Source organism: Trachurus japonicus, chromosome 6, assembly GCF_045865225.1.
Source record: "Trachurus japonicus isolate A0001 chromosome 6, Traja_1.0".
NCBI classification, from domain to species: Eukaryota; Metazoa; Chordata; class Actinopteri; order Carangiformes; family Carangidae; genus Trachurus; species Trachurus japonicus.
In genome coordinates, this window is record NC_140912.1 from 22,945,598 (window position 1) to 22,965,336 (window position 19,739).

General features: G+C 42.6%; 1 protein-coding gene across 1 annotated transcript; it reads right to left on the minus strand.

The window, feature by feature from the left end:
• aars1 (alanyl-tRNA synthetase 1) lies at nt 1-19,504 on the minus strand. The gene is made up of 20 exons (XM_085779871.1): nt 19,450-19,504; nt 16,457-16,614; nt 16,149-16,337; nt 15,011-15,156; nt 13,898-14,089; nt 12,620-12,764; nt 11,766-11,911; nt 11,501-11,609; nt 9,903-10,053; nt 8,924-9,048; nt 7,236-7,380; nt 6,968-7,146; nt 6,027-6,140; nt 5,727-5,933; nt 5,331-5,515; nt 3,638-3,746; nt 3,018-3,131; nt 2,719-2,925; nt 2,203-2,316; nt 1-1,249 (listed from the first exon to the last, which is right to left on the minus strand). Exons 2-20 carry the CDS (start codon nt 16,598-16,600, stop codon nt 1,070-1,072), a joined length of 2,901 nt encoding a protein of 966 aa, XP_085635997.1. The 5' UTR covers nt 16,601-16,614; nt 19,450-19,504; the 3' UTR covers nt 1-1,069.
• Between the last annotated feature and the right edge of the window lie 235 nt (nt 19,505-19,739).

Below are 19,739 nucleotides of genomic sequence, written 5' to 3' on the forward strand. Positions count from 1 at the left end.
TGGAATTATCATATTTATTCTATTCATATGAGGTGACATTTCTCCGACATGAACAGCTACAATGAAAACAGACATTTTCCACATTGTGCACTGAATCAATATTAAATGTCAGGGAAATGAAGTTACACAGACTGATTATTGGACATGTTCTTGATCACTTTATACAGTTGATGAATTATCAATTAGTAAATTAAACCTTTTATTACATTATGTCAGACAACGGCTTGCCGTTTGAAAAGCAAGAATATGATACAGCTACAGCGTGGAAGAGTCAAGTCCAACCAGTCGCACAGATGGACGGAGCCACTGTTTAGAGATCAGATCAAAAGGCTTCAGCCAAACAAAGGACATCGTGTGTAAACTGTACCTAAACCATTTAAGACCTGGGCTGACTTCTCTCTTTCCTTCCCGAGGCTGAGCTTAAGTGGTACAGGAAGCCAAAAGTTGAAGCAGCCCTCAGCAAGCAGGAGAGGAAAAAGTGCTTAGGGGGTTGTTTCTAAATGAACACGGCTGCGGTGAGATGAAACACAAACGCAGCAGCAGGATCAAAGTTTAGGAGTTTATCGAGAGCCAACTTGGTAAATGCTGCTTCTGAGCTGCGCAGTGCTTGCAGGAGAAAATATAAAAATCAATCAGAAGTGGATCCCTTTTCTTTTTCCTCTGTACACAAGCATGCAATGATGATATGGAGACACTAAAAAATAATTCCTCAAATCATCCACCACCTCACTTTCACTTTGCTGCATGAAAGCGTCTTTTTTATATTTCAAGCAATTTCCACAGAGATGAATTTTACTTTGGCAGGTCAGTAATAATCATACTTCTAATAAATAGCTAGAGTGGCTCATTTACCGCAGGCTGAGTGTCGGTGGTCGTCTGTCAAATGGCTGAAGCGAGAAACTCTCGAGTTTCCTTGTTTGTTTTCTAAATCTTTTCTGACCCCAAAAGGAAAAGAAGAAGAGAGAAGAGGAGGGGGGATGGAGAAAAGATAGACAGGATGCTCAATGATTTCTAACTCCCCCCAGCGTCATCTCCTCCCTCCACCTCCCACACAGCTTCCTCCCCGCTCTTAGTTCTCCTCCAGTTTGAGCTGTGCGAAGTTGTTGGCCATCTGTAGCGCCTCCTGCAGGCACAGTGTGTTCCTGCCAGTGGCCTGGGCCGACATGTCCTTGCCGCCTCCTTTGCCGTCCAGCAGGGGACACAACTCCTGAACCCACTCGCTGGCCTTCAGACCACGGTTGGCCACATCCTGGGTGTTCAGGGGAAGAGCGGTGAAGAGGTTAAGAGCTGCTGCAAATCCAGCACTCACAGAGAAAACTGTATACCTGAGGGAATATGTTTACATGCAGAGATAAGTTGAACTTGGGAGTCTTGTTGGGAGTTCTGTCCTTGTCCCAGTTTACACGCAACAGGGAAAATCAAATAATTAACATCGATGATGGCGTTATGCGTTGTTTTAGTGGGTTAATACGGACCTCTGTCTACTGGACTTTTCTGTCACCAAGTAAAAAAAATGGAAATAAATAAATAAGAGTTCTCAACAACAGTTCCCAACCGGACACGCCGGTCTGGGCCAGGTTCGGGTTGACCAAATAAACAAATGACCCAAGTCAGGTCAGTCGACAGGCAGCCTTTTTTTTTTCAAACGCATCTTCTCACTGGTAGCACTGGGTGAAATGCACTGACGCATCAGCCCGGGCGCTTTTTTGTCCTTCCTTTTGGCCGGGTTCAGTCTGGCTTCTATGCTACACTTTGTGCCGTCTCTACTGTTGTGAAGCCTGCACACATGCATTGTCCAGGTTCAATCCTAAACAGTCCTGTATTGCATTTGCCTGGGGTGCTGCACGCTGACATGACCGGACTTGCCTAAATGACGTTGTTTCGGGTAAACTCTGGACTAATATCCCTTCAGGACACTTGGATCGCAGTGGACGAGCAGTGTGGAGGAATATTAAATGTTTTTTGGGTAGTTTTATGGACGTTTTTGTGTTGGGCGCTATTGACTCTCATATAAAGTTTTTGTTGGACTACGAACCGGCCTCCCGGGTCTCCAGATGCAGGAATAAAAAACTACTCCGGAGTATTCATCAGCATGAGGGTGAGTCACAAATGACTGAATTTCATTTTTTTTGTGAACTATTCCTTTAAGGCAATTTTTCAACTGTCATGTCAACGTACTGAATGAGTGAGACCGTGCGTTACCTGAGGGACTTGACACAGACAGGTGATCTTGCCGGCGTCTGGGTCCACGGTGAAGAGCATGGCAGCGGTCTGAGGGGACTGTGTCTTCAGCAGCTTCAGTGACTCATTCAGAGCCTGAGAGGAAGAATAGGAGGGAGGGAGAGGGAAGGAAAGAGAAGGAGGAGAAAGAAGTAGAAACAAGGAGTAAAGAAAGAAAAACAAGTCCCCCTAATCAGCTCTATTGATGTCTCAAGGTCAGAATTAATGGGCCACAGAGCTGATTTGGTCCTGTGGCAATAACACAACGAGATAAGCTACAAAACTGCCTGAGAAAATGTGCAATACCGCAGAGATAAAGTGAATTTTAATACTGTTTACACTTTTCATTTGCTCCAGGAGGCTGGTGGACATCTTGGAGTCTGAATTATAGATTCACTCTGTGTCTAATAAAGGACATCTTTTACAAGGATGTGGTTGATTTTCTGTTCATTTTACAACACATTTAAATATGCTAAATAAATAAAAAAAAGCTCTCACCTTAGCTGAGGCTCCGGTCTCCATCTCCATAATGAGCAGCGGCTGGTTGGGGCTGCTCTCGATCACCTCCTTGGTCTTTTCCAGGACTCTCTTCTGGATGTCGGCCTTGTAGCTGCGGTCCAAGTCGTCCATGATCTTCTTCAGGCCCTTCAGGGTTTCCCTCATCTCGTCCTTCTGCCACTGAGAGATCACTGCTGTGCCTATGGACTGCAGGGAGGACAGACAAGTTGGCACCGCAGCACAGAGTTGCTCTGGCATCATTTGGTTTTATTTTACTTTTTTTTAAATTTTTTTTATACCTCAGTCATGTCGGCGATCTCTTTCTGCATGTCCTTGTTGGGGGCCGTCTGCTGCTTCACCTTCTCTCCGAGAGCGGAGAGAGACTGATGCAGGGCATCGGCTTTCCTCAGGGCCTGATCAATGTGAGATGCAGAGCGGTGAAAGGTTGAGTGAGTGAGAGATGAGGAGAAAGAGAAATAAATACAGAAAAGGATACAGAAAGAAGGAGTGTAGAGAGAGTGAAAGAAGGCAAAAAGATAAAGAGGAGGATCAAACGACAATTGTCGGCTAAAAATAGTAAAGATTAATTTGTCCTCAGGGTGCGGAGACAGGAGAAAAATGCAAAATGCTAATTTCTAGCTCCAAGATCAAAACAAGTCAAATAGGAGCTTAATTAGTGTTTTTGTCACTGTGGCAGTTTTCCTCAGCAGGTACCAAAATGATCTGGGAGACATTTTTATTTAACCAGATCAGATTAACACACCTTGACCAGTTGTTATTTAACATTAGATTGACACATAAACTGTGGCAAGATGAAAAAGTCCACTTCCTTTAAAATACAGACTAATCTCTGTTCTACAAGTGTAGTGTGTGGAGGAGCATGAAGTGTGTGTGTGTGTGTGTGTGTGTGTCTCCTGACCTTCTGGGCCTCTGCTCCTGTCACAGCTACAATGCGGCGGATGCCCTTAGCGATGGCCTCCTCTGAGACGATGACAAATGGTGCAACGTGACCCGAGTTCTGCAGATGGCTGTAGATAAGAGGAACCCAACAGCACATTACCAACCAACAGCGTTTGTGTGGGAGGCGGACGAGGAGAAGGAGGAACAGGAGCGGTGGTGAGAAAAGCTCAACAAAACAGCAGCAGCAGCAGCAGCAACAACAACAAGGGATTCTTTGAAGTGGCTGCACATTAAAAACAACATCAAAGACAACATCAGGAAGCGCAGCAACCATTTACTAAATCCTGAAGCGGGAATGAGATGGTTGGTGATGGTGGGACTTGCAATTAAAAAAACAAAACTTCAAGCAAATGTGTCCTCCAGTGCTTCAATCTGTACCAGTTCTGCACACTTGCAGGCTAGTTAGAAACTCCTACACACGTTAAGTGCAGCTCGGAAATCGTTCCGACTCCGTAAAAATGAAAATGAAAAGTCCTCCTATAATCTATGTCAGAGTGGGGACGTCTCGGCATTCAGGTGAATTTTACAGCCGGGAGCAGACACTGTAAAAGTCAGTGGAGCAAGTCTAATCGCTGGCGAGAGCTCTACAAAGTGTTCAAGGCCTCGTCTGCGCAGGGACGCGAGCGTCTCACTGTAAAGAGCCACAAATCCAATTAATGGGTTCTGCTTTGGACACCACTGCTGGGGAAGGTCTGGCTCTTCTCCGGGCTGCTGGCTTCATGCAGATGGCGGCATTTAGTCTTGTGCTGTTGCACGCTTTGACTTCAGATAGGATGCACACACACAGCCACCAGCAGGAAGTCAGACACCATGAGAAACACACACACACTCAAATCAGGAGATCTGCTATGAAGTGTCAACATGTTTGCATCTCATCATGCCAATGCACTTGCTCATTATGTGCAATGACAGACAAGTATAGAGTAAAATGTGAGTAAAAAATAACCTCGCAAAAAGCAGGTGAAATTAAAAAACTGACACATAAACAGTAAGGTGTGTGTTTGAAACCCAATCCAACCCAATCAGGATGGATATCTAATAAATTATCCATACTATTTGTTCAAAAATGTACCTTAAAGGGATGTTTTCAAGTGTTTAATAATGGATAAATATTCTGCTTAAGGCAAATGCAACTTTATTATTCATTATTATCCAGAAACGACTTCACTGCATTTAGGTTCATGCTCATGGCCAAAGCTGATTCATCTCCAGCAAACTATCAGGCAAAAAGCCAATGTAATACAATGTGTGTAAAGCATGTGTCAAGAAAAAAAAGGGGGTTAAAAAAAAAAATGCATTAACGTGTTACGTGTCAGTATCATGCTAAATCTGACAGAACTGATAATTCTGTGACTATACCTATGATGCACCAGCTGTGGTTAAAGGAAAACCCATATTAGTGCTAAGGCTCAGTTCGCCGTTAGTTAAGTGAAACATCACAATCACTGCTCGATCACCAGACAGTGATTACCTCAGTATCCTAGTGATGCTACATATTACTTCTTTTTTTGAATTAAAAGTTCTGCACTCACGGACAAGACACGAGTGAAAACAAGGTTCTTCCAGTTTGTCATTACTAACGAACACAGAGGAGTGAAGTGAACAGACTGCGGCAGAAATCCATGAATGGAGAAATAAGGCGTCGTACTCACGTTCCACCACAAAACTCGATGGAGGTGAGGGAGCCGGCGGTGCTGGTGGGATCCTTCAGCAGCTCCTCGACGGAGATACCGATGGACACAACTCGGACGGGGTCGGGGTAGGTCTCATCAAACACGGCACGCAGACCCTGAATGGCCTTGGCCTCTGCCAGGGGGGCATCCATTGCGTAGACTGGCTGCAGCGTTTTAGAGATTTACTTTTAGTCAATTGGCAGAAGCTTTTAACCAAAGCAGCTCAGAAGTGAAGCACAAGAGTAATATTTATATGGAGTTAATATTCAGACTGAAGTATTGACAAAGAAAAGAAGAGACCATGCGTCCCTTTATTCAATTTAATTTAAGAGGCATTTAAACTCCACCATGTGAATGATTTCTTTCCAAACTGACCTTAGCTTCTCTTATCATGGCGCAGGCGATCTCCTCAGTGCGGCGCACCTCCCCCGTGCTCAGGGCGCCTTTAGCAGTGAAATCAAAGCGCAGGCGGTCGGCAGCGACCAGGGAACCCCTCTGGTCTGCCTCTCCCAGGACGCCTCGCAGGGCGAAGTTCAAGATGTGCGTGGCGGTGTGGTTGCTCATGATCGGCCTTCGACGAGCCTGGAGAAAAGGAAAAACAAAACAAAAAACGTGGATTGAGGTTTCGTCGGATAATAAAACAGGACCGTGCTCAGGATGCGTGACTGTTCTCACCTCATCTACTTGTAAGGTGACGCGATCTCCAACCTTCAGCTTTCCGTATACGGTTCCCACATGGAGAACGTAACCTCCTCGGACCTGCGTGTTCTTCACTGTGAACTCCATCCGCTGAGGAAAGACGACAGAGACGCAGCACGATGAGACGTGATGCCGAGTAGTCGAGACATAAAACTTCCAACCAATTTAGTGAGAAAACTTGCTGATGCCTTTTGTGTTGTGTTCTGGCATTTGGACATAAATTGTAGTGATTTTAAAACTTAACGCCTCAAAGTCTTTGAAGCGCTATAAGAAACTTGTCAGATACCGACGAGAACAAGTCAAGTCAGACAGGGTTGAACAAGTCTTCATATCCTTGGTACAAATGAGGGTCGTTAAAAAAAAAACATCAAGGCCGAGTAAAGAGAGAAAAGAAAAGAGGTATTTAAATGGATTCATTTTTTGACAGACGCCCATCTGGAAACTATGATATGAATGTGTCCTCATGGCAGTTCTCAGCGCTCTCGCTCGCGGGACAAAGACGAGAACAACTCATCATCTTTTACCTTTTCTTTCTGTCAAAACTGTGTTATTTTCTAAGGCAGCCGTTGTCGCCTAGAAACAGGTCCGTTTCCTGCAGACATCGTTTCCACCAGCTATCAGACCCTCCAGTCACTATATAAACAAATGTTAAAACAGCAACGTGTCTGCTCTGAAGATTAGTGTTAATTATCTTTTCTCCCACATTTAAAAGTCAACAAAAAGGTGATTTTTTTTTGCTTTGGAGGCAAATTTGGTTTTAGTTTGTCGCTGCAACGTGACGGCTCTGTGGTCAGGACCAAACCAAAACGACCAGCTCTGGAAACGACGGCCGTTTAAAACCTCGGACCTTCTTCAACAGCATCAGCAGAGCTAATTAAAACCCACTGAGCAGTTTCCTGTGTTTCTGTTCCACTCACGTCCTCTGTGCTGTCGTCCTCCCGGAGCATGAAGCCCTCGTCGAACGTCTGTCCGCCCTGCTCGGCGTAGAAGGACGTCTGGTCCAGCAGCACGCCGCACTCCTGCCCCGTGGTCACCTCGTCGCAGAAGGCGCGCTCTCGGCGCAGGGCCAGCACGGTAGCTGTGGTCTGCTGAAACTCTACACACACACACAAACAGGATGAGGGTCAGTACATTAACCAACCCACTGAACTGAAGGTCTGTAAAGAGGACGTGAGCGTCACCGACCGTAGTTGCCGTTGTCGTCTGAGGTGTATTTGTATTTGGGAGCGTCGTCTGTGGCCGCGACATTCTTGTTCCTCAGCTCCTCGATGGCGTAGATGTCCAACATGATGTGGTCCTCGTCTCCGGCGCCCTTACCCTGAGACTTCAGCTGCACAAACAAACATGTGTAATTGTTCAGTCAAAACAAACTTAAGCTCTTCATGAGAAACAGATGGATGATTAATCGGAAAAAGGAACAAGTGAAAGACTAATATCGTATAGAAAGAAACATCTAAATCTAACATTTTCCTTTCACTACATTCTTTGTTAAACTGACATATTTTGTGAGTGTGTTTGCATGCAAGACAATAACAATCAGACTTGGGGGGGGGGTCCTGAGTATCAATAAGCTCCAGCAATATTGGTTTTGGTCTTGGTACTTGAGGAACTAATAAAGTAAATTTCCTGTCTGTTATTACAACTTAAAGGTTTTCACACACACGGGCAACTCCCACAAACAGAAAGAGACCCTGCTCTTAATGACTGTGGTGGAAACAGCTAAACGTTTTAAAGTGAGGCGTCGAGTGACGCAGTAGGTCGAGTGGCGCCCCATGTCTCTCTCAACTGTACTATCTAATAAAAGCAAATGAAGGTGGAGAAATAAACTGATTAACTTGCAGCTCATCTTAACATTGGTTAATGATGAAAAATGAAGCAATCTTCTGTTCTTAGTTCTTGGCCCTTACAAAAATTCCATTAAAGCACTGGATCAATAGAAGTCTCAGTATGATTAAGATTGTAACAATACCCATATCTAATCATACATACTGCACTGTAATTAAAAAAGTGAGTGCACTGCCACTGATAATGATAATGTTCAATGTTTAACAGCAAAAAGTGTCACAAACAGGCTTCATCAACACACCAGTGGGTGCAATGAACAAGGACTCGCCTGATTAAAAAAATATTTGGTTATGTTCAGTTTTTGTTTTAATCTCATCTATAAAGTTTGAAAGTTGAATGTGCAGCTGATGATCAAACTGCAGAGATAATGTGCTGCAGTCCAGCAACATGAAGCAGAAACTCAAATGTTTTCAATATCTAGTAAAAACCCACGACCCAGAGAACTGAGGCTGTTTGAGAGCAGTGTTAGTGTGTTGTTCCCAATCAAGTGCACACAGACTGTGATGTGTTGGACGGCAGTGTGAAGCTGCAGACTTACAGAAAAGAAATCAATCCTTCTGCTAAATCAAACAACAGGGGGATTAGAACGGGGCTGTAAAGTAAATGGGGATTTATTTAAACAGCAGGTGCACGGCTTCTGAGTCTGACTTACGATGCAATACTGCAGAACGCTGACACAAGACAAAACAATACACACACACACACACGGGGCTGGAAACCAAAACACTGCACGGCGGTGGAGTTTCCCTCTCTCTTGGAGCAGTCAAGTCCATATTAAAAGCAATCAGCGCCTATCAAGAGGGTTTTCACTCATCATCACCATCACCATGTTGTTGATTTCTGTTGATTTCTGTTGTGTGCTATGCTAAGTAATGCATTGCATTGCACTTATTGTATTGCCTGAGTCAATGCTTGTCATGTTGTAGTATTGTGTTGGATGTTTGTACGTACAGACTGACGTTTAATTTCCCTTCACAGGGATTAATAAAGTAAACCAACCAACCAACCAACCACCACTCTCTCCTCACCTGAGCTGCCTTCTTCTCCTCCTCGAAGGCGGCCAGGTCCACAGCCATGCCCTTCTCCTCGGCGATGAGGGAGGTCAGGTCCAGAGGGAAACCGTATGTGTCATACAACAGCCATGCGGTGTCACCTGTGCACACACACACACACACACAGAAGATGCTGATTTATATGCAGGAGCTGCGTGTGTCTGAAGCAACAAACACCTCGAGACTCGTGTCCTCCAGTCAAACAGTAAACCTGCTGCTGATACAAATGATGGGGTCGTTATTTGCATAAATCAATGAGACGTTAGAAAAGGCCGCGGTCTGCTATTATTGTGTTTACAACAATGAAAACGCATTTTGCAAGTCACTGTCTGTGAGAGACTTGTATTCTGGCATTTGAAGCGTCCATTCTGTCTGAGTCCACAAACGATGCTGTCACCTCCTGGGACAGAGGAGAGATAAATTGCAGGTCGACAACAGTCTGTCGAAGAAATCCAATAGAAAGAACACCAATTATCTCGAAGGAGGTTTTCAAAAGGAGAGCTGGATCATGTGCCTCAATTTGCTATCATTTGAATTCATGATTAGGATTTTAGCTTTAATTGTTTTTTTCTTTTTAATTTCAGCCTCTTGGCTACTGTCAATCAGGGAAATTTTGTTCATTTATTGAAGACATTTTACAGGCAACATGGAGGACTTCCATTCTTTCACATCTTTTTCACATCTTTTTATCCCTCCCACAATCCCACACCACCCAAAGGAGAGTGATTCTCATTGTACATCTAATAGTAATCAGAGCAACTTTTGAATACAGGATGAGATTTGAGGCATTTTCATGACTGTCAGGAAGATGGAGAGATCCATAATGACAACAAAAATGTTCTGATTGGATTAAAAGAGAAAATACAATGGAGGATGCTGATGGACACAAACCTTCGCTTTTATCATAAAAGTTAGGTCGGACATATAATGTGTCTTGAGTGAACACGTGTCTCACCTGGGATGGTCTTGCTCTCTCCCAGGGTCGTGATCTTCCTGTCGAGGATGCGGCGCCCTCTGCTGAGGGTTTTCAAGAACTGTTCCTCCTCCTCATTAATAACGTCCTTCACCATTTCTGGGTCTTTCTTCAACTCTGGGAAAGCATCGCCCTGGAGAAATGCACAGAGTGTATGGTCGATGGAAGGAGGGAGGGTAGAAGAGGAAGAAGAGGAAGAGAGATGTGATGAAAATGAGAAGAGAAAAGAGGGAAAGGAGACTGGCCATCATTTAAAGTGTTACAGCATCGACCTGGATGGGAGAACATTACCAGGATTTTTCAGAGATGCATTTACATTTGGTCTTAAACGCCTCAGTAAAGTAAATTCACCTCAATCTGTCACATCATTGTGGCACTCAGGTAGTCAGCACGTATGGCCCGTGTCGAGAAAATGCCAACACACTACACACACACACAACCACCCACAGTTGATTTAAGCCGATACTGCACTAAAGTGACTTTCAGAGCTGAGAGAGTATATCCCACGATTCAGTTCTGTCTGCTGCGCTATTTCAGGCCAGTTGCTGGCAGTAACGTGTGTATAAGCTGATTTCAGGAAACAGGCAGCGAAAGACAGACATGATGAAGGTGAAGCTGAGCTGAGACGCTGCACTCGCCATGAATATTATTATAATCCAGACATTACCTCACTGTGGCAGAACCATCGGTGGTTATTATCATCATCACCCTATATCGAAATCTACTGGTCCTGATGACATTCACTGTATCCATTTATAACATATATCACTTTTTTTTAAATCATTAATCTGGAAAAAAAATCCCAAGAGTCCTTGAGCAGGTGCTTCCGTAATAATAATTTGTTATTGTATTTGCATGAGGCACAGATGTGTCCCAGTTGTGCTAAACCTCCAAACAATTACCAGGCCAATTATATACAGTATCCCGTTTCATATTTAACAAAACTCATGCAAATGTTAAATGGAATTCATTTTGCTCCACTTATACAAAATGTGAAACTAAAACAAAACCCTGCATGATTAATTTGGAAGCTTTTTAATTACAATTTCTTTAAAAATCATCAATAAAGTCTTCAGTGTGAAGGGTTAATAATGCAAACCTACATTACCTACACAACTTCTGTTAAAATTATTTCAACTGACAATCAAAGCAAACCAATCAGACATGTTGACTTTGACTCCTTTTCTCATCCAGCATGTCACTTGCCTCTGCAGCCCTGCACTCAGATCAATTCAACTGTGTACTTACTACCTACTATAAAAAGTGACAAGTTTGAACTAATACCATACACATAAGAAGAATTTGGTTCTTTCATTAAAACCCCCATGGTTTTGCACCAATGCTTAATGATGTGTTTATTTTCTTCAATCTCTTTTCCTTCAGGAAAAACCAGTGAGGACAGGAGGCTTCCTGTGCAGAACCGGCCGAACACTCAATAAGACTCAGTCGAGACCAAAAAAACCAAACAAACAAGCTTAATGAGCAACATCAAATCCTGTTGGTCTACACATGATTCAGGTTTTCACACCGACAGCCTGTACACAAACACACTGAGGTAAAAACAAGGAAGTAAATCTCACCAGGGATTCAACCACCACATCCACCAGAGAGGCGAAGAAGCCTCTCTGAGCTCCCAGCTTCTCGTGGGAGTAACGGACGGCACGACGCAGGATCCTCCTCAGCACGTAGCTGAAACATGATGGAAACAACACAGACTTCAGATTCAGATTCAGATTCAGAATTACTTTATTACAATCACATCTAAATAATGATCTATAATCCCATGTATTTATGTCGTCTAAAAAGCCTTGCAGTACGGTGAAAACTCTTCACGTTATATCTCACCCTCTTCCTGTGTTGTCAGGACGACCACCATCCGATAAGGCGATGGTGATGGTGCGGGCGTGGTCGGCCAACACACGGTAGGCCATGTCGATGCCGTCAGCGTCCTCGGCACCGACTTTACCAGTGTAAGCGCGAGCACCTGTTCCCTGGAACAAACCATGGCATGTGCAATCCATTTAACGCATTTGCCTTGATGAATATGGCATTATGGGCTTTTTCTGCGAGAACGCGCAAACACATGTTGAACAATAGCACGTGCAATCCATTTAGCGTGTTTACCTTGATGAATATGCAAATATGGGATCACGGGAAATCACGCAATGTGATTTCCCAAACCTGAAACAGATTGCGGTGGCAATTTGTGCGTCTTTATTAAGCACGTTTGAAAGGCAGGTATTAACTGGCTATTAATCCATTGGATCAAATTTCATTCAGTCTTTGCGGCCATCCAGCTCTCTGTCCACACTCTCCGTGGTGGAAACGATTACCACGCACAAAACTCTCATTTAAATACTGCGGTTTGCACGTGCTGTAATTTAGCGGGTTACTTTTAGTAGATCACTGTGGGTCATTGTGCTTATTTCTACCTTGAACAGTGCAATAAAACATCAAATGATGTCAATTCTGGTAAGGAGCTGACTTGTAGGCCTGAGTCTTTATAAGTGTACTTGAATTATGTGAAATAATTACAACTTAAAAGTTCCAGTACTGAGGAATCACCGGCCCCAAACTTTTTATGTGCAGGTAAAGTTGTGCATTAAATGTTCATCAGCTTTGAACTGCTTTAGCTGACAGATGAAATCCTCCTAATACTTTCATAGTCTCGGTTACACAAGTTTTGATCATCTCCGTACCTTCTGAATGGCTTCAAAGTACGGCACGAAGAGATCCGTGTCGTAGTTTGACATTTTGTTCTGCAGCACAGACACCAGGCGCTCCAGACCCATCCCTGTGTCAATGCTCTTCTTAGGCAGCGGCTTCAGCACCGTCTCCGACTCTCTAAACAGGGCGGAGAGAGAGAGAAGACAGTTTAAGACGCTGACTCACTGATCGGCAATTGCATAAATGTAATGTACGCAATAACGCAGTGGGATCCCACATGGAGTTTTTACTCATCTCGTCTCATTTTCTCCTGAACAGTTTGTTTAACGTCAAACTTTTGTTCATGTGTCCTGGATATTCTCTTTCAGAAACCAGGTGAATGATCTTAGTTTTATCCGATTTCTTCAGCAGAATGTACTTGTATTTACCTACTGCTGTGTTTATAACATCTGATTACTTGTAAACAGCTTGTCAACAGCTACAGTTCTTTGTGAGTGGACAGACACAGTGTGTTTGGTTCAGCAGCTCCACTACCTACTGTCCAAAACAGGTAATGGTTAAGGTATGTTCAAATTCCATCATTAATTGTTCTTAATTCAAGGTTGTGCGAGGTGAATCTGTTGTTTGTTTTGTTCACCTATCACTCGACTGGATGGTCGGAATAAGGAATAGAAGCAAATGTCTAAAGAAAAACAAACAACTCGGATGCAGAGAAGAAAGAGCTGAAAACATCTGATGTGATGGGCCATCTGCACATTGGAGCCTGAGGTCGACAACACTATGAATGAACACTTCACTGCCGCTGAGCAGCAAAGACAGTCTGTGAAAGCTGAAAACTGAACTCTGGTGTTGGGCAAACAGCTGCACCACCAGAACTGGGATTTATACTAATGATTTTTACACAGCACAAGGACACAGGGTTATTATCTGATCATTTAGAGCATTTTTCAGTAGTTGCAGTGTTGACCTGACTTATTTAATCTTTATTTCCTAGCAGGCAGTCTATCTATCTATCTATCTATCTATCTATCTATCTATCTATCTATCTATCTATCTATCTATCTATCTATCTATCTATCTGTCCATCTATCTGAAAACAGGCTACAACTAAAAGCAGTAACAGCATCATTTGGGCCATAGATCATGCTCAAGGTGCTGGCCTTTATTTTTGCACTGATCATTAATTTGTGAGGTAGAGATACAGTCTTTTAGGATCTTTTAATGTTGTCTCATCTGTGTGTGTGTGTGTGTGTGTGTGTGTGTGTGTGTGTGTGTGTGTGTGTGTGTGTGTGTGTGTGTGAGTCCGTTACCTGTTGAACTGGATGAACACCAGGTTCCAGATCTCCAGGACGTTGGGGTCGTCCATGTTGACCAGGTGGGCGGCGTCTCTGCCTCCGATGCGGTCGTAGTGGATCTCACTGCAGGGACCGCAGGGACCGGTGTCTCCCATCTCCCAGAAGTTGTCCTTCATGCTGCCGGGCAGGATGCGAGCCTCCTCCATCCTGACAGAAACAAAAGCAGCACACAGAACAGAGAGGATTTAATCATATCCGTTCAATTACTTAGTGAAGTTAAAAATGAAGTTGTTTAATGGTGTTGTGTAAAATTAAGGACACATGCTCCAGTGATTCATCAGACCCACACAAGATGTCAATATTTACCGAGTGACATTTTGTCATCATTTAAAAAATAATTACATAGGAGGAAAGGAAGAGAAAAAGAGTTGAGATATAAATTAGAGACTAGAGAGAAGACAATAGTCATTTATCATCAAAAACACCAACAGATGTTAGAAAACATCAGTTCTGCCTCATTAATCAGCAAAGAACATCACAATCTGAACACATCATCTACTCCACATGGAGCAGCATATTTGTGGTCCAAGAAGAAACTTTCTACTGCAAGTTGTTCTTGTTTTTCTTCTGTTTTGTGTTAAAAAGTTATCCTGAATAAGCCTGTGGTGGAAATTTGCTACCTCTCCAGTCTTGTGGAAGAAACATGAACTGAATGTTTCAACTTCTCCACATAACCCTAACCCTAAGTAAACAGTAAATCACTGCACCATTGAATCAACCAAATGAATGAATGTTTCTTGTAAGGATAAGAGATAAATGATGTGAGATGGGAGCTGCAGAGGCAGAAACTTTTAGCCTGTTATAAATATGGTGTCTCAGAGGGACTGGAGGTGGAGAGGAAAAGAAGCCCCCCAGGGAGCGACCACACAATCTTATGCAATGGCTTTATATGGGGGAAGATAGACAGTAGATGTTGTGCAACACGAGTATGATGCAAGATGTGTAAAAGAGATGTAAATAAGCTATACAGTGCTCCCTGAAGATAATGCAGTCAATGGGCAACAATTTGTAGAGGGTGATGGTTGTTAACAATAAATCATATACATCTTATTTTCAAGCTCGACTCACCCCAGGTCGATCCAGATCTGTTTGCACTCCAGGTCGGGCTCCAGGCCTGCATCCTCGTTACCTCCGAAGTAGGTGACATACAGACGCTCTATAGGAATGCCAAACTCCTGAGTCAGCAGCTCCAAAGCCATCTTACAGGCCAGTTGCTGCAGAGAGGAGGGGGGCAAGATGCAGAATGAGCAGAGGGAAGAATGAGACCAGTGTCACCCATACACAGCACATGGATAACAAATAATTATGGTACATAAATCACGTTGCCTCCTAATAATTTCACTTGACACACACACAGCTGTTCTTATTGAAATGAATGAGTGCTATAGCTGATACTGCTGAAAGTATAGAAAGATCATCTGCAGAACAGAAAGGCAAAATTATGTGTGGTGGTTTTGAGACTGTTTTTTGTGTGATCAACTTTTTTTATTTTTTTATTTCATTTAATTTGGTTTAAAAATTACTAAACAGTCCAAACAAATCATTATTGAACTTACAAACAACAAAACCCCCAAACAACTAACAATCATACAAAACAAGACAAGGACACAGAAAAAAGGGAAAAAAGGAAAGCTTTGAGGGCAGAGATTGAAGCAATCTTGTACATAAGCGCAAGGATCCTCCAATATCCATAATAATATTTCTATGTATGTTATCTTAACTATGAAACCAAAAATGTTTTGATCTGCTCTCTTCCTTTTTCCAATGCTGCTACATTCACCTGTTTGGCACCGGGTATTTTAGCAATCAAAATCTCCAAGTATAGGATATCCGCAACAGATGTAAGCCATTGTGGGATGTTGAGTATATGGGGTTGCTTCCAGCTGATTGCTACCAGTCTTTTTTTGGTGGTGATGCCAGCTAGGAGAATGTGGCGGTTGGGAACTGAAAGTTTTGAGACTGTTGATATTTTTTCTGCAGGAGCAAAGGTCCATTTTTCATCTGTAAAATGTTGTAATTTAGTATTTATCTTGGATACTTATCAAGGCTTTTGTTCAAAGCTTTGATAAGGCAGGAACAGGCAGATACATCAGTATATCTATTAAACATTGAAAGTCAGTCTGAAAGAAATCCAGTATGAGTTGGATTATTACTGTAAGGTGAGCAAAGGCAGACACAGCTGAAAGGCGTGGCATCATCATCATACCTTAAAGTAGTCGCCAAAGGACCAAGACCCCAGCATCTCGAAGAAAGTGTGGTGGTAGACATCTTTACCCACGTCGTCCAGGTCATTGTGTTTGCCGCCAGCACGGATACACTTTTGGGTGTTGGCTGCACGCCGCAGCCTGGCCATGGGGTGGGACGGGTCGATGGTGTTGAGAAAGATGGGTTTGAACTAAGAGAGGGGAGCACAAGAAGGTCATTGGTGTGAGTTATGTTTCACCTTTGCTGCAAGAAGGGCTTAGAAATAAACGGGGATGCCTGTAGGGGAGAGACGTGGAGATGTTGTTGTACCTGGTTCATGCCGGCGTTGGCGAAGAGCAGCGTGGGGTCGTCCAGAGGGATGGTGGCTGACGAGTGGACGTACTGGTGCTCATAGCGACGGAAGAAGTCGATGAACTTCTGACGGATCTGAGCTGCACTCAAAGAGGAGTCCATTCTGAATCAGCTCTCTGAACAAAAAACACACCAGAGAAACAGAAACGGAGAATGAAAACTGTCGGATCAAACATAATTTGGTGTGTAGATTTGTAAATTGCAAATTACAGCTAACAGCAAGAAACTGTATTGAACATGTAGCAAACTGATTTCCAACATAGTTGGGACAACGAAAGGAAGTCGAGTCACTCAAGAAAACCAGCATTTCATGTTTAACAGGTCAAAAACATGTTAATTTTCTTGAAGTGCTGTTTGGTTATAAACACGTCATAAGACATAGACAATAGTTACAATCCAGTTTAACGAGCTCTGCTAATAAGATGAATGGACAAACACAGGAATAAAGCTCAAGGGTGTACTGTGCATGATCAGTGGTATATACTGTAAATAAAGATGATAACATGTTATCTTATGTCATCTCTTTATATAGTTTTAGATCAAAGACCCTTGATACATCAGGTAAATTCATTTCCAGTTGTTTTTTCTTTCTTTTCCTGAGGACTTATTGGTATAATACTTTATATTAACCTTCCATAAATAGTGGTTCTTAAGAACATACAGTGTAAATGATTTAATATGGTAAGTGTTTATATACTTATAAGTGCTGAACATGGAGGTAAAGCCTTAATGATTTATTAGATCACTATAGGATACATTTATAAGATTATGTCAAGGTCAAAATTGAAAGAAATATCCATGGTATTTCTCCAACACTCAAGGTAAAGTCTCCAAATGTCTTGATGTATCCAACCACAGACCAAAACCCATAAATATCTGAAAAAACATAAAATGAAATAGGAAAATACTTTTGCTTGACAAATTGTTTTGGGTAAAAAAAAAAATCTAAATCAAAAATGACTGGCAGTTATTTTCTTGTCAGGTCAGTATGAGCAGTGTGCATGTCCCAACAAGATGCTTCAGTGGGGATATTCACTCCCCTCCACCCAATTGGCCTTTGGCTCCTCTCATAAACACACAGCAGCTCAGGAATCCTGTGAGGCAGGTGAGGCTTTTCACGCTGCAGTCTCTGCATTGTCATTATACCATTAACACATAGATCAGTGAGTTTAGGATCTGAATGTGTGGCAGTATGTCATATCGCTGCAATATTGCATCATTCAGCATATGGCTTTACAAGTCCTTTGCGCTCATCCTTCCTCAATCTAAAATGCACACAAACAGTCTTATGGGGCTTGAAAGCATTCAGGGAGCCAACTGTTCACAGAGGACATACTTTCTACCTTTAGTCATTTTTAATACTAATACCTGCTTGCAAGAACAAATGACATCTTTGCCATTGTTGGGAAAACTGGCTGAGTCCAGGTTCTCAAATGTGAGAATTTTCTGCTTTCATTTTACGTTTTATAACTTTGAAAACATTGCCTCAGATAAGCTGATTGTGTTGTGAAAGGGACAAATAAAAATCATGCACATAAAATGTAATTCTTGTCACAAGTCTGAAAAAAAAAAGGGAATTTTTCTGTGTCTCCATTTCTGGCCACAAGTTCCACTTCATAGTTCTTCAGCCTGTTTCCTCAGTTAAATTCCCACACCAACTTAAAGTGTATTTGAATTTCCTCTCCTGGGAGTTTCCTCTGTTTTTCTTGTGTGCCATTGGGTATGAGATACTATTTTTCTGTGCCTGCTTAGAGAGCCAGCCATGTCTCGAGGTGGAGGTGCATCAGTACCACTTGAATTGTGCAAACTACTTTCAAAATTAAGGCAGAAATAAAAGCTTATCTCCAAATGAGTTGATATTGTATGAAGCAAAATCCAACACTTTATATTTCTGAAGATTCTGAATTCAGTTTAACTTGTTTATCGTCTAATATACAAGCACTATGACTAAAATAAAAAACAGTTTGCTACCTGCAGCAAAAACACAGCATTTAATTCCCATCAGTGACCTCCTCATTTGTAAACTTGCTGGCAAAGGAAACCTCACAGCTGGTGCATCCAGCAAGCAGGCAGTAAACAGCTACTGTCCCCATGCTGACAACCAAACCACCCAGTTAGCAACGACAGAAAGTGGAGGCACTGGGGTGATGGGATGGAAATTTCAGTCACTGCCACAGCTTGTAAACTGTGTTATTGAAGCGTATAGTAGTGAAGCAGGTGGGACTTTATCAAAAACACCACAACTAGGAGCACAGTGGCCTTTAACTTAACATTTTAGGAGCACAAGAGGCTTCATTATATAAAATATGGAAATGCAGTTTGCAGTTTTAAACATACAAATCCAAATAGGGAGCAAAATGATTTGCATTTCTGCAATATCTACAATGACAGGAAGCTCAACTGAACCCAGATCAAGATCAATGTACATTGTCTCCAATCTCCATCAATCTTCCAAAATGTGTCTTAATGATTTTAACATAGATAGATAGATAGATAGATAGATAGATAGATAGATAGATAGATAGATAGATAGATAGATAGATAGATAGATAGATAGATATTACTTCTGACTAAAATCAGTTCTCCAATGTCACATTAGCAACTCTTGAGTACTAAAGACCGCACAGGGATTAGTGCCATAACATATAAAATAGTACCAGTCACACCTGACAAACTCAGGCAACCATTTCTCATTATTAAAAATGTTAAAACTGCTGCTCGTAACCGGGATGCCAAGTCGTTGGACCGTCATCATCAGGTTGTAAACTGCTGTGTTGGACAGATCTTGTTGGACTAGCTGACGTTAGCAAGCTAAACGTTAGCAAGACCGGTCTGTTCAGCCCGAGGAGGAGATATAAACACACAGCTTTTTACATGAACCACCACGTCACTGAATGTAAAACTGAACGTTATTTTATTTTAACAGCACCTGAATGAATGATAATACTCACTGAAGTCGCTATTCTCGCAGAATGAATCAGGTAGTGCTCCCAAACACACTGCTTTAGCCCACGCTGCTCAAGACAGAAGGAAAGCCCAGAGGACAGTGGACACGCCCAAGGCGGACGCCTATTGGTCCGGAGCGCCGTTACGTCACCGAAGGCGAACGTCTATTGGTCGATTCCGCTGTCAATCTTCGCCAAGCCCGCCACATCACTGGTACAAACTTCGCTACTGATGGCTGATGCAATGAAAAAGACACCGGTGTTAATATGCTCGAGTTTATAAAGAAAGATAGTTG